This window comes from Trichoderma breve, chromosome 5 (assembly GCF_028502605.1).
Source record: "Trichoderma breve strain T069 chromosome 5, whole genome shotgun sequence".
Lineage (NCBI taxonomy): Eukaryota > Fungi > Ascomycota > Sordariomycetes > Hypocreales > Hypocreaceae > Trichoderma > Trichoderma breve.
In genome coordinates, this window is record NC_079236.1 from 2,601,399 (window position 1) to 2,616,599 (window position 15,201).

At 47.7% G+C, this 15,201-nt stretch overlaps 5 protein-coding genes across 5 annotated transcripts; 1 reads left to right on the forward strand and 4 right to left on the reverse strand.

Moving 5' to 3' along the window:
* Positions 1-536: 536 nt before the first annotated feature.
* Positions 537-2,999, reverse strand: T069G_08448 (ricin-type beta-trefoil lectin domain-like domain-containing protein; the record flags this gene model as incomplete). The annotated part of the gene is made up of 2 exons (XM_056175658.1): positions 537-2,426; positions 2,511-2,999. 2 exons carry the CDS (start codon positions 2,997-2,999, stop codon positions 537-539), a joined length of 2,379 nt encoding a protein of 792 aa, XP_056026607.1.
* A 2,702-nt stretch (positions 3,000-5,701) lies between these two features.
* T069G_08449 (uncharacterized protein) lies at positions 5,702-7,195 on the reverse strand (the record flags this gene model as incomplete). Its single annotated transcript, XM_056175659.1, has 1 exon — positions 5,702-7,195. The coding sequence occupies one exon, from the start codon at positions 7,193-7,195 to the stop codon at positions 5,702-5,704; it is 1,494 nt and encodes a 497-aa protein (XP_056026608.1).
* A 991-nt stretch (positions 7,196-8,186) lies between these two features.
* On the reverse strand, positions 8,187-9,287 carry T069G_08450 (uncharacterized protein; the record flags this gene model as incomplete). The annotated part of the gene is made up of 1 exon (XM_056175660.1): positions 8,187-9,287. One exon carries the CDS (start codon positions 9,285-9,287, stop codon positions 8,187-8,189), a length of 1,101 nt encoding a protein of 366 aa, XP_056026609.1.
* A 430-nt stretch (positions 9,288-9,717) lies between these two features.
* Positions 9,718-11,021, forward strand: T069G_08451 (uncharacterized protein; the record flags this gene model as incomplete). Its single annotated transcript, XM_056175661.1, has 5 exons — positions 9,718-9,860; positions 9,906-10,466; positions 10,532-10,573; positions 10,638-10,711; positions 10,780-11,021. 5 exons carry the CDS (start codon positions 9,718-9,720, stop codon positions 11,019-11,021), a joined length of 1,062 nt encoding a protein of 353 aa, XP_056026610.1.
* An 866-nt stretch (positions 11,022-11,887) lies between these two features.
* T069G_08452 (uncharacterized protein) lies at positions 11,888-13,133 on the reverse strand (the record flags this gene model as incomplete). Its single annotated transcript, XM_056175662.1, has 2 exons — positions 11,888-12,614; positions 12,682-13,133. 2 exons carry the CDS (start codon positions 13,131-13,133, stop codon positions 11,888-11,890), a joined length of 1,179 nt encoding a protein of 392 aa, XP_056026611.1.
* Positions 13,134-15,201: the final 2,068 nt, after the last annotated feature.

Consider the following 15,201-nt stretch of genomic DNA (forward strand, 5'->3'; position numbering starts at 1 on the left):
CGCAAAAATCACCACCAACAATCTCCGCCATCCACGCCGCCAGAAGCAATAAGGTCTATCGTATGTCTATTATCTCCCCTTTGTCTATTTTATTGCAACAGGTATAAACATTATTTGGCACATTATAGGCTTTGTGCAAACTTTATAAATTTTAGGAAACAGACCTCCGTGATTATTTAACCACTAGATCTTAGTCGTATCCATAATATCAGAGAATGAACCAAAGAAAGAACTTACCGGGACCACGGAATATCTATTACTATCTATGGTGGTATTAGTTTCGGTGGTGACTCCGTCCGGTTCATATGAAAAAAGAATAAAAAAAAGAGAAAAAAAGGAAACCAGAGAAAGGCTTGTATCTAGGGTCTAAAATTGACAGTATAATGTTTAAGATTCTCATGAAGGTTAGCTATTCTATGTACGTGATTGAACATGGACGCTTGGTCAATTCAAGCCACTAATACTATATACGCAGTGCAGGCTAAATGGCCACTCAGCAAGAATACATTGCATCAATCCAGGACCGAGATGGAATCTCAACTAGCGGGCACAGCCGCAAGCAAGCTCCATAGATGGTCGTTGGTCCCGTTGTCCTGGAACTGGACGACGTTGGCGCTATTAGCCGTGGACTCGCCATCAACTCCAACCACCAGCCCGCTATTCTTATTCTTTATCAAATATAGCCCGTCACTGTTTGACTGCACTCGCCAAAGCTGGTTGTCTGTTCCATCTTCTTGCAACTGCTGAAGACGCGCACTGTTGGACGTTGACTGGCCTTCGACGGCCAGCAGGAGCCCGCTGTTGAGGTTCTGGATCTTGTACCAGCCTCCAGGCGCCTTGACAAACTGCCACAAATGATCCCGGGTGCCGTTGTCTTCATATTGCTGAATGTAGGCGCCCCTGGTCTTGGACGCGTTCTGGACGCCCATGAGCTTGCCGCTGTTCAGATTATTGATCTGAAAGACAGCTGCAGTCCACACCTCGAACTCGGAGAGACCCCAACCTGATCCGCCGCCCGGGTTGGGGGCCACGACACGAAGTTGCGAGGTGGTGATTGTCGGGAAGGTGATCTGAGTCAGTGTGTTTGACACCGAGGAGGCTGTGCTCCGCTGCTGGCCGGGGACTGTGACCCAGGTGCTACCAGAGAGATACTGGAGATCATAGCTCGAGGGCAGCTTCACGCCGCCGCCGTCGGTGTAGAAATACAGCCGGACGTTAGAAACTGCCTGCGACCTTCGGAGATCCACGCCGAAATAGTCCTGAGCGTTGGGGCTCTGGTATGAAGTCCAGCGGCTGTTCTGGGGCACGGCATTGCGAAACACGATGCCGTCGACGGCCCTCCAGACATCGTCGTACTGCGAGGTGTAGGATGCGAATGGTGTTGACCCTGATGAGAACTTCTGGGTGTTGGCGGCGATGTTGACCTGAGAGTTGATGGTTTGGATAACTGCACTGCCGACGTTGACAGTGAGCAAGCCGATAGTAGAACGAGTGCCAGCGAGGGTGCCGTCAACAAAAACCCTTAAACCAGAACCCTGGTTGTAACGCGAACCAGACTTGTCCCAGATGACTGTTACTTGATGTCCGTGGTACTCAACATTCTCCAGCGCAAAGTAGTCCCATGAGGACGGCACGAGAGGATCGACAGTCAGAGTATCATTGGATTGTCCGCGTAGGCCAAGGAGTCCGGCGATGACATTGTCAATGAAAGTGGAATGATTGTAGTCTTCACTATGGTTATAAGTGTCGTACATCCACTGGTTGGCGTCGGGATCATGAGCTTCGGCCACGTAAGGGATGCCATTCTTATATTGGGTTGCGGCGTAACCAACAAGAAGGTTATAGTAATCGGTCGATGTAATGTATGACTGCGCGGGATAATCATGGAGCACATTTTCCACAGCGGTGAGGACTTGCGCGGTGGCATATGGCCATGATGGACCATCCCATTGAAGGCAGTTTGCGCCTTGATACATATACCATTGGCTTCGTCGTTCCGTAGTGGTAGGTCCGTACGTAGCCGCAAAGCCCTGAGAATCCTTCAGCTGGGAGAAGGCGGCGATGCCAGACGCTTGTGGCATGTCGAACATCCACGGAAAGTAACCCATAATCTCACGAGTGGTGAGCAGTGCTCCCGAGGGGTTGTTGTCCCGTTGCCGGTGCATGAAGAACTGACGCGAGCTGTCCCAGAGAGTATTCTGCATTGCCGTCTGCAGAGCGCTGGCTCGGCTTGTATACTCAGAAGCCAAGGCCGTATCTCCCTTCAAAGTGGCCAAAGATGCGATAGCACGAGCGTCTCCATACTGATATCCGTTAATGGTAGGCCTATAGCCAGCACCACCGTGGTAAGGATCGCTGGTCTGATAGGATGCTGCTGTGCATTCGCTGGCATCCCAGACAGGGACTTGCCAGTAAAGCCCGAGGCTCTGGTTGAAGTGATTGTCCCAACCTCTGTATTGTTTGACAAGATTATCTAACTGACCGATGGCGAAATCCCGATCCCCAGTTACAAGATAATGGCGCCACACGGCGGTGGCTACCCAGAAGCTGTATTCGTGGGCCCAATCAGAGGTGTCGAGATTGTAAGTATCAGTTTGCGGTTTAGGGAACGTGCCAGGGCCAGCCAACCAGTAATTAATATTATCTTTAACGTATCTCTGATCCCGAAGCCATCGACCCTCGATGATGTGATGTCCTGCAGCGGCTACGACGCCTCCGTACGGCGCACCATAAGAGACTGGCGTTAGAAACTCGCTGAGCATGTAGCCATACTGGACACCGGTGTAGGTGAGATGCTCCTTGTAAGTCTGCCAACGGTAGTAGTAGACGGCTTGTATCTGTGAGTTGGGAACATCAAGGAATGGGATGTTCTGCTCGAACCAGTTGGGGTCTTCAAATCCGGAAAGCAACTGGCTATGATTCAAGAAATTGGTGGCTACGGAACGTCCCGAGAGGACAATGGCAGCAACACCAAAGACGGAAATGCTAAGGGTCTTCATCCTACTGTAGTTCAGCTGACGATTGCCTCAATACTGAGGACTTTTACCCGGAGGCCACTATCTTGAAACGGATGATGTCTTTTAAACTGACAGCTTTGAGTGTTCCGATGAGGGCACGAACTGGAGCCTATGTCTACAAAAGAATATACCATGGGAGCAATTAATAGAAGGCCATTATATAGAGAAAAAGAAAGCCGCGTTCCAAAGAACGAGCTGTGTGCCGAAACATCACTTTGCCTTCACGAAGTGTCAAGTATGCCGTTCTGTGTCCTTCCTAAATCTGCTAAAGAAAGTGCAAATGTTGGCTTGAAGAATGACCCCATGTTACATCGTGAGCGACTAGGCGATGAATCCTTCAATATAACATGACTATATTGCCGAAAAGCTCTCCGTCTACTAATCTATTTTGATATGGCAGCCCCTCTTAGATGCGCCTTCATTTGGCTATATCACCACATCAAAAGAGTGGGCGGACTCTGAGGGACAACGGTTTGTGTATCTATGCGAGTGTCTTTCTCGGCAAGTTTCTCCTGCCCGATGTTAATATAAGCCCAAAATGATATCTTATTGAGGCCCTTGAGCCTAGTGTATTCAACAAAAAAGGAAGCGCATAGATTGTCAAGCAGGCGTATACAACATAAACTAGGCGTATAAGGTGGAGAGCAAGCGTGTTTTAGCTATACACAGTCCTTGAAAGCTAATCCACTCGAGTTACCATTAGGATCGATCCTTTTCATCGCTATTGGTCCACATTCACTTTGCTTCATCTGGAGCACATGACAAATTGCGGTTTCGAGACTTCATAGCGGACGGGCGCATAAGTTGGACCAAGCCCAAAGAAGAACCTAGAACTCTTATGATCTATTTAGCGCGAAATATATATAGCCTTAAAAGGGCAGTATTGTTACTCAAAAGACATCAGGCGACCAAGAGCGCTGGAATCGCGGATCGACGCTCTATTAGACCAAGATCGGGTGACTCGTTTGGGCGATTCCGGAGAGCGTCAGCTTTTCACTTACATGGATGCTACCTCCACAGTTTCTAGCCTCAGCTAGGCAACCCTCAAACGAAGGCGATTGGACCGCTTCAGGCGTCTTAGCTGCAGCATAGATGGGACTAACCCAGGGACTCTAACGGCAGTTGTGTGATAGCTGTCTCTTCTCATGGACATCACGTACAAACAAGAACTCCCAAAAGGTGAACTGCGATGTATGCTTTGAAGATGGATTGAACAGCCTTGTTTCATAGCATCTGACTTTGACAGCTGCTAAACTAAATACTCACGTATGCTCAGGTGGACACAGCTCATGCCTGTCAGCGAAAAAGTCATGGATATGTACATATATCAGGTGATGAGTGGAATGTGCCCTTGAGAGAGTCACTGCCGCATGCTACGTGCTCTTCTTACTAGGCACGAGAAAAGAAACACATTGCGATGTGGCGGCGCTGTGACGTTGCAATGGACTAGGGTTTCATTCAACTATGGTTCCTGCATAGATGATTCCATGTCCATTCTCCCCGCATCCGCAACAATCTCGAATACCGGCATCATCGGTCGTATCGCCTCGGCAATTGGAGGAGCTGAATTCGGCCCGCGCCTCTCCACTCATCACTGTGCAGTAGCAATCACTCGTTCACGGAATCAGCAGGTCATTCGTTTCCTTTTAATTACTAATTACTGCGAACCTTCGGTTGGACTTTCGGTCCGGTTGCCATCATATTGGTACGGTTTTCTGTTTCGCAAATAAGTTTCAAACAACTGCAAAGGTTAGCTTAGGCTCCAACATAACCAAAATGAAGATTCTAGTCCGTTAAATGTACAATTTTTTCCCATCAGGTTTAGCTGAATTACATGGAATCTTCAAGTGGCAGTTTTTGCTATCACAGCAAGCGGAGGACAGAAAAATCGGGACTAAGAAAAATTAGAATACGTTAAATTATACGCCTGTTGTCTCAGTATTTATCTATTCCTATAGCTATATTTCTCAAGTAACTACTATTGTATCTATATTTCTCTAGTAGCTACTATCACATTTATATTTCTCTAGTAACTGCTAGTATATCTATGTTTCTCTAGTAACTGCTATTATATCTATATTTCTTCAGTAACTGCTATTATATCTATATTTCTCTAGTAACTGCTATTACAGTTACATATATAGTAAAATCCGGGTACTAGCTAAATGGATATTCCTCTATAAAAGTACTACTTAATAAGTACATGCCCAGTAATCCCCAGCTCTATGCATGTAGGTACCTAATACTCTTAAACGAGGTCCTTCTTATCAGGCGTCCCTTTAAAGCCATCGGAGGACGGAGCATAAGACTTAAATTTCAGAATCTAACAATCTAAATACACAGCTTTAATTGTACTTTATTAACCAAATTACAGAGAATGTTCTCAAAAACAATGTCCTTAAGTACACCCTGGAGGGATATTGTAGTAGATGGAACATGCCGTTCATAAACAGCGATGTAGGCTATCGCAAGGTCCTAAACTCCGATAGTAGAACACGCAAGGATTGAAAGCATATAAAGTCGAGTTGCCAAGTCAGTCAGCTACCAATTGATGATATGTCGCTATATATGTAGTAGTTATCATCTGCTTTCCTGAAGTTTTTGATCAATTGACCCATAGTACTGTACCCAATTTCTTTCCTTATCCAAGCCACCAATGCAACATCAATACTTCATACTTCGGCTCATTTGTCAAATCGAAGCGCTAAATCCTTCATGAATGTGTCGATATCATCAAGCTTCTTCATCTCTTCTGCTTTTAATGCCCACTTGACACCGGATTCTGGCGTTGTCTCAGTATATGGATTAGATTCCATCCATTTTGACCATTTCTGGATAACCGAAATAGCATCATCAGGCGTCATTTCAAACCATTCAATATGCTGTATCGAACAGCCGGTACAATAGACTCTTGTCCGACAATAATCCAACTCGGCGTGGCACAAGGCCTCAATACGGCGGGCATTTGGGACTATTGAGCCTTCAAAGAGTGACTTGGGTTCTCTGTTGCAGCTCAACTTCCACTCTTCATGCCGTGTTGCCGGACTGCGAGTAGTGTATCCGATTTTGACAAATCTCTCGTTTCCTTTAACCGTATAAAGATATATGAATCCCTTCTTTAGGTCGCCCAACTTCTTTTCCAAAGGACGCATCGCGTTAGCTTTGATCTTTTTGTATGAAGATTTTAGGTCTTGAGGGCTATCCCTTCTCTTGATTATTTTAAAGAGACTCTCATCAAAGGCGTTGGTCCAGTATTGGTCTGGTGGAGGTAATGCTAAGTCAATAGGTGTTGAGTCGACTCGCTTTTCAAGATCATGTTTAGTGCTATTTTTGAGCATTAGCCTTTGTACTATTTCTGGTTGTGAAGTTGTGCCAGACATATCAGAGTCATCCAGAGTACAGCCGCTATTAGCCAATTGCTTATTTTCTGCTTGGTATGTGCTGCGAATCTCCACGAGTCTTGAAGTCCATAGCTCGATATGTTTAGATGACTGATATTGGTGGTGATCACAAAGCCCATTACATGCGAGGACTTTGAGAAGATACTCAACTTTAGTATCATCAAAGCAAGCTACCGACTGGATAATCTCATCAATAGTCTTGGTGTAATTTTGCATCTGTCGTCCATCAAGCTTCGAACGGCAATCCTCCTGCTTCAATGTCTTCCCTATGCAATAACGGTTATTGCAATGGGTGTAATCGCGACGTAGAGCAATTGTGATCCGCTTCTCCAGAGGTATAGATGGCTTAGCATCTCCAACAGGGAAGATAGATGTCCATTTCTCAACGCGATCTTCTATATGTCTTTCATAGGGATGAAGATGGCAGTGAACTAGCTCAGCCAACTTTCGTAGCCTGTCTTCGAGTTCCATAGACGACTGAGTCAAAGCCACCATCGATTCTATCAAGCTATCCACCTTCGTCCTATTCTCTTTCGGCGTATACTTTTTACAGGGCTTCCCCTGTTGGGTAAGGCATCCGCATCGCCAATCCTGGAGATTGAGTCGACATTTCAGCACACTTAGATCGATCTTTTTTGTCGCTTGCTGATCAATTTTCACAGCCGTATCTGGCGTAGGGGAAGGGGTCCTTGGAGGAGTAAGAAGCCTAGAGGGATTGGTTGCAGTAGCGCCATCGTCAAGACTGAGCCCGCTGCCCTTCTTGTACAGGTTCGGCATGTTGTCTTCCTACAAGAAGAGATTCCGGAGACTCAATTAGGCCAACTCTGTCTTTGCCTTCTACAACACCAAAGATATTTCATCAAATTGAGCTGAAGTTTCAAAAGCGCAACCGTTGAAATGACGTTAGTAGTACGATACCAGGCATAAATGCAAGCGAAGGCCGATAGAAACCCTGAAAGAGTGCACACTAGCATTTTTAAATGCTCATGAGAATGGGCCCCTTTGAGTCCTTGGCTTTGATCAGAGTGAGTCAATTGATACAATGACTTACACACAATCACTTCAGGCAGCCCCCAAGGGTAGGACAAGATTTGCCTTGGTCCTACCTGCTGCGCCACACGTCTCTGTCATGTTCTACTTGGCTTTGTGTTGGCTGTAAAGGCTTTCAAGTTGACGTTGGGCTGAGAGCGGCGATTCACGTCGAGCTAGAATTTATGCCTTGTGGCAGCTTAGAGGCGCATTGTATATGTGCAATCCCGTCTACTAGTCCCTCCCCATCTCCTCTTTGTTACACTTGGGGGAGAGGGGGTGCCTACATGTGTTCAACATGATCCCCAATTGTGCTATCTAACACTCCGTGGTGCAACCTGAAAATAATACCGAATACTAGGCGCTTATGGCTATAGCGGAAGATAGATACAAGAGAAATGTAGCTGTAACAGTAAAGAATTGTAGAAGTGACAGTTACTTAAAGAATGAGGTATATACTACATTCAGTTTTACTTACGTACTAGCAGCTAAATCCCCGTAGCTGTAACAACGGTAACTGGCTTTCTTTCACATCAAGTTTCGATGCTCAAACTTCAAGCAGTCTTAAGGGGGCTGGATAGCCAACTTGGAGTGCTGAACAGCTACTCCCCCCATTATCCTATTCTATTGATCTACCATAGATGTCTGGGAATTGAACCTTGATCTTGACACCCTTTTCTCGCTGTAGTCGCGTGCTCATAACATATCCGATGGCACCAGGATTGTCTGTAGACCTCACTCAATACCAGTACTCATCTTCTAGATCAATCTCGCTGTCCTCGTCCTCGTTCTCTTCGTCATCTTTCTCTTCGTCATCTTTCTCTTCGTTCTTTTTTTCTTCATCCTCCTTCTCTTTATCTTTTTTCTCTTTAGTCACTTTCTCCTCACTCTCCTCCTCCTCATCTTCCTCATCGTCCTGTTCATTGCCTGGCTCCCACATTTTCATTTCATGCTTGAACCAACACTGCGCGAAATCGATAGCAAAAGGTTGTTGCGACTGTTGGTCCACAATCACGTTGCGCGCGGAACATTCCATCATAACCACGCCGTATTCATTGATTTTGTGAACCAAATCTACAGAACGCTGTACGAAGATCGGCCATTCATTGACATCTATTGATGAGCCGTCGAGATTGATCAGATTAATTCCAGGAATGTACTGGAGGAGAATGCCATGAACATCCCAATACTTAGCATCAGGTCCGTCGATGAGATCCGAGGGTATGCTAGAGCTTGTGTTCACTAGCCGGACGGCGGCCAGCAAACGCGGTATTCCGGCTCCTTGAAGATCTTTCAGCAACTCATAGGCCTTGGTCTCACAGTTAAACATGTCATCACAATCCTTCCAGAGAGCTGCTTCGTACTTTTCACTGCCCTCAAAGTTGTCGTCGTCGAGGTGGTGATGGGGTGGGATTGGTATAAGTTCCCTTTCTTGGTCTTGGGCCAGCTGTGTGAGAAAAGGGCCGATTGCCTTTCGCCTCACAAAGGAGTTGAACAACGCTTGCTTTTCAGTGGTAAGAGGCAAATGTACCATTCTGTAGTCGCGAAGATCCACGCCGAACCGACGATCGTACAGTTTAAGGACTGCGTGAATGTCTTGGCCTGAGTCTAGAGTAATGGTAACGCACATTACCGAAGACATGGTGATATCGAGTACCCTAGTAATGGATGCCGCAGTCACTCGGGGAAAGGGTAAGTCTTGGTAGTTTTGGGTAATTTCAAGGCGTAGAGAGACGCCTGCGACGTATGGTATAGGGATGCCCTCGTCAGACCTAATCATCAGGTTAGTCGGGATATTTATTGGCAGCCCATTGAGTGTCTCATACATGTCTTCGACCATTACTATAGAGACAACGACGCAGAAGTGGATGTATAAGATGCGCAATGTATACAAGCAAAAAGACGCGAGCCGTTGTTACTGCTCGTGCTGCTACAGGAAATATTACCAGGCAGCAGCAGTAGGTTATGTATGGGCGCGTACATGTATTTATATACTCGCACAGGGTACTAAGTAATAAGCGCCTTATATAGTATTTTAAACAGGCGAGTTTTGAGAGTTTCTTAGAGCCGTTCAAATCTATAATGTCTTCTTTTAAGCACAGAGCACATTCATTACCCACGTGATGACGAATGCAGGTGTTATAAAGGTTGTTGGTACATTTCCTTTTGAGTCACGCCGCAACTTCAGCCTGGCCAACTCACCGTCCCCCGCGCAACGTAAACAGTCACTGGATTAAATCTCTGTTTTCGCAAATCAATAAGGCTTCGCCATGGTCCAACTAAGTCATAGACCCGGCTCTAATAAGCTTCGGTTAACTACCGTTTTATGTCTCCTGGCCGTTCTGCCTTTCACGTTGGCCAGCGGAGTCGACCCACGACCTGCCATCGGCTTTGATCTTGGGCAGTCCTACGGGTACGTTGACCCTTGCTCAAAAATCATTCCATCTAACATGATTAGGACTGCGGTCGCACATCTGCCTAACGGAACTATTGTCAAGCTTGCCAAGATCGAGGGGAGCCCACGATACAGGGCTTTTATGCAAAGCGAGTTGGAGAAACAGAAAGACTACCTAGATTGGTATGAAGAGCGTACCAGATCCAGTCTACTATGGGAAGAAATATTGATCTTATTAAATCGATATACCGGGTTTGGCCCAACGTATGGCGGTACAATCCTCGCTGAGATGCTTAGGTCGCTGCGAATTGCATCAGAAGCCACTCTTGGAGCACCTCTGCCAGCCACTGTCGTCTTCACTGCGCCATATGTGCGTGCATGGCAACATGAGGAAGCATTACTGGATGGCCTGCTGCAAAGGGCGCGCATACTCGCAGGCCTCAAGCCTGTAACGATTGAGAATATGGATCCTGTCTATCTTGGCGAGACTAATACTGTTCTCGCTGCCAACAGGCGCCGGATATGCCCAAATCTTCGTTGTTTCGGCCCTAGTATATTTGATGAGCCTCCATGGGCCTACGAAACCGAGCCTTTAAGAACCGACCAAGTAGTATATTTTGTTAGGCAAGTATCATTTTCTTCTTCTATCTCGACAAATGATGGGGTACTAACGACTGGACACTGCTTAGCTTCACATATCACTCTCTATACACCTCCTTTCAACTAGCAACGTGCGACTCTTATTCGGCTACGAGTAATCGACTTGTGGCCATCAATCCTGAACTTGGTTTATAGCAGCAAGAGCACGCAAGCGACGAGGAAAGCTTTTGGCGTAAGCTTGAAGATTACCTTGTATCCAAAGCTGAAGAGTACGTCACCAGCGGTGACTTTCCCGGTGATTTTTCCCTCCGAAAGCACTGCATATTGCTTGTGGCAGGTGAGGCCGCAGATAACCCAAAGTTCATGGACGCCGTCAGACAAGCCATCACGCGTATACAAAACGACCCTATTCACAGGTATAAGGAGGCCATGACAGGCCCCAAGGTGGAATTGCTAGTCTCCCAGGATCTAACATACGCGGCTGCTGCTGGTGTTGCGCTCTGGAGGCGGAGCATGATTGACTCGTCGTACTGTGAGAATGTGGCAAGAATGAACAAAAAGGATCATGATGAGCTATAAAGTTAGCAGTTTGAATTACATCAGCTTTGGGAGCTCAGACTGTACGCATCTCGAGTCTAATTTGTTGATAGCGAGCAACTTCTTACTCCACAAGGTTCTGTTGAGCACAGGTTGATAGTAATTTACGTCGCATACCAACAATAGCTGTTATGAGTAGTGCTCCTAATTTATTGTTTATTCGACTCTTGCGAGGTGACCTGAGATTTAGCATGAAGGTTCGCCCCATCTCATCCGCAAGACAGTATCAAGCAATACTCTGGCCTCATAAACAAGATCCAACACGGGTATGACTCTGCCTCGTCATCGCAAAACTCCAAAAGTACATCCACATCTAAGCCTCAATCTACTCCGTTAAAACTCCACCCAACAGCAATGCTTATAAAGTGGATTATTTGACCAAGTTTCAATGACAGATCAAGGCATTGTCAAAAATAATTCCCCAAGATATCACATAACTTAATAGTATCCACAAATTCATCGTCATCCTCATCTGTATCTTTTTGCCAATGTATATAACAAAGATCGTCGCCCCGCGGTAAGTATGCGCTGGCAGAATATCCACAGTAATGGCGGGCTTCAACTGATAATAAATGACAATCATGCCTCGCCAAGTATGTAATTAATGATATCACAAAAAATGAACAGCATTAAGACCGCTCACGTCCTTCTGCGGCAAAAAAAATACAAACGTTATTTAAAGAGGGCCCCAGGGGTTTTAGTCAACTCCGGCCACTCAATGCAAAGACAAAGTTCCAAAATTCCACAAAACGCCAACTTGTATATACTTGCTCCTCATCTCATCCCGAATTTTCTTCTTGTATAGTATTAGCTTCGTCAAACCATGCCTGATCAATTATCGCTGCCGTCTAAGCGAGCTCGTGCATTTCGCCGCGGTGGTCGCCGGAGTTCTGCGCCGGAGCCTCGTGGATAACATTCTCCTGGGGCTGGAAAGCTCCGGGTCCAGGAGCCGCGTAGCCGCCAGATGGGACCGGGCTGGTACTTGACGTGACAGTGCTGTATCGAGGATCAACGGGAGAGATGGTTTGGCCTTCGGGAGTAGGGTAGTATCCCTGCTGGTACTGCGGGTATTGTCCTGTAGCCGCGGCGAACTTGGGATCGTATAGGCCCTGGGGTGTCTGCTGCATGCCAGGAGGAGTCTGATAGACGGCGGGAGGAACTTGTGGCGTTTGCTCCTGCGGGACAGCCGAATGGGTCTTCTTGCGGCGGAGGAAGAAGAACGCAGCGAGGCCAATCAGACCAAGACCGCCAACTCCTCCAACGACACCTCCGACGATGGCACCAGTGTTGGAGCCGCCGCCGCCGCCGCTAGAGGGAGCAGGAGTTGTGGTTGCTGGGGCAGTCTCTGATGTGCTAGAAGGAGATGAATCGGTGGAAGAAGAAGTAAAGTCATTGGCGGCAGTACTTTCAGGAGAATCGCTCGTCAATGTGAGAGGCGAGAACCTCCTGGAAGACTCTCCACGGTATGTGGTCAGAGCAGCCTGCACCTCGGTGATCTGAGCATTGTTGCAAAAGACGTCCATGATATCTCCAGGGAAGGAAATTGTGTTGCAGTAGGGCAGCGCCGAGTTGGTGCTGTTGATGATAATGTTAGCTAACACCCAAAGATGCAATTTACAAACAAGCAGGAGAAACAACATACCACTTGAGAGTGAAGGTATCGACCTTGCAGCCATCGTTACACTTGCTTTGGCTAAAGTAGCCCTCGTAGTCAATGCAAACGTTTCTGGCATTGCAATCCTGCGAGTTACAGCAGGCGACATGTCCCGGACCAGCAGCCGATGATGTGAAGAAAACACATGTTGCCGAAACGCCACAAGTATATCCCGCGCCAGCAAGGCCAGAGATGTAACCGCAAGTGGCATCAGGGGCAATATAGACAACCGTGGGGCTGGATGTTGATGATGAGCCAGCTCGGCGCTGAAGAGCCTGGTGGAAGGGGAAGTTGATAGCATCAGTCGGCTTGGGAGTGAAGCCATCAAAGGCATAATCGGAAGCAGCAGTTGCTCTAGGAAGCTTGTTCAAGTTGCGAGCATCGGCAGCGGCCAACAGAGCCGCGAAGGCGGCATATACACTTGTTGCCTTGTTCATCATGGCTAGACTAGGCTTCAACGCGATGCTGTTTTTCGACAGGAGGATTGACAATGCCGTGTCTCAAAACTTGGCTTCACCGAGTACTGAGGACAAGAAGGAGCAGAGCAGAGGAAAGGGGGGACGGTCTGGTTTGGGGGCACACCCAAATGGTTTTATTGCACCAGTGATAGCACAAAGGGGCCAAGGCACAGAAAGCACAAAATATGCCCGAGCTACTGAGGTATAGTCCCCGTCCGGTTTGATGAATTGTAGCTGCCCAGCCGCTTTGCTGGTACTTGCATTGGTACAACTGCATCCTCCGCTCCATTCAGCCTCAAGTTAGCTCGCCTACTAGTCGAAAGACTGGTTGTAGGAGGACATGGGTGTTGTGTGTAAAGGTGCCATCACCGCAAGACGTCGTGTCGTCGGATTGGTGGCTTGCAGAAGCTGAATGAGAGTAGCACGCTAATAGCAAATAGATCCTAGATCCATGAGACCACCCGGCCATTGTGCGCCAGGCAAAACGACAGGGGGTCCGGAAGGGCGTCAGGTCCATGCAGGATAGTGACAAAACATGATTGCCGCCCAGCCAGAACCAGAGCATCTCGTTTGTGCTGTTGATCACAACACTCGTCTACGAAGTTGTGTTGGTCCCCTGGGCGTCACAACTTAAATCAGAGCTTGACATCCCGTAGCCTAAGCCACAAGATCTGAAGCCATTGCTGGATAGTTTGCCACAAGCGCAGCCGCAGCCGCAAAGTGGTGGGCGAGGAACCAATATCGCAATGATAGCCATGGCATCAACAGGCCCCCGCTTGAACAACGCAGGACCATGCCGCTGCGCACAGAGTCGCCTCGCTTCATCCGCGAGGCCCGGCACCGGAATCTTTCGTGAGCCGCTTGTCCATCATTTACAAATTAAGCACGGACTTTGATGCCTAACCGCGTCTCCCACGCATCAGGGCATTCGTCTTCCATTCCCCCTCAAGCGCGGAAAGCTCCAAACCGCGGAACCAGAGCTCCTATCGACGCCGAGTCTAAATCGGGAACAAGCTTTTATAGTTGTCGAATAAGACGGAGGAACAATTGTGGAAATGAGAGGGGCCGGTACAACTGTTAATGGCAACACATGCGCGATCAGCAGCACAGCCTGTCCAACAAGCAACTTTTAGCTGCCCACCCACTAGCCACGGCCGGGTTAAGCTGCCCATGCCCATAATAGCGTGGAATTGATGCCCTGTCAGAATCTGCCGCAGCGCCATCGCACCCATCGCACCATCGCGTGGTGGTCGAAGCGTCTCGGGTTCTGTGTCGATTTCCAGAGCTAGCTCTGTGAGACATTTTGAGGAGGCTTGCCGTCGATGTCAGAAATACAGTAATTTCGGTGGATTTGATGCTTGATTTTTCCGGCTGATTCCAGTGTCTTCACCTCAATCATCAGGTGCCAAGTCTTGCCTCGCTCTCATTCGAGTATGCCGCCCAGCCGAGCTATCGCAAGGGCGCAGTAGTCTTGTTTTGTTTTTGGCTTTTCTTCTCAGCGATCTTTTTTCTTTTTTTACCGCCATCTGTAGCTCACAAATCAGTCACGAGCTAGCGAGACCCTTGCTTCAACTGTTAAGCCGCCTCATTTTTAGACTGCTAGACCCTTACAGGCTCACCGGTAGCTCGAGGATCCGAGACTTGAGAGAAATGGATGTGAGGCTGAATCGACGAATTGTTGCAAAGCGGAACCCGGACAGGGATCGGGCTTGCACTAGGCGCGAAAATAGGCGAAAATAGGTTGGGGTAAAAAAGCTGAGTTACTCCGTTTGACCTTCGCGGATGCAGGACGCAAGAGAAGTTGTGCGAGATCCGAGTCAGAACTTTGCGCTTGTGCATACAGTTATGCGTGTGACTAAGCAGAATTCGACAGAGTGTAGGGTAGGCGTGAAGAAGCAACGCGGTGGTTTGCTTCACGCAGAAAACACCACGTTACCAGATCAAGCAGCAACACCTCAACCAGGGATCCATTGGTCTTGACAACTCACGTCAATATAAACACAAGAGTCACTAATCGAGATCGATCTGTGTTGAACAGCCTTACGCCCTT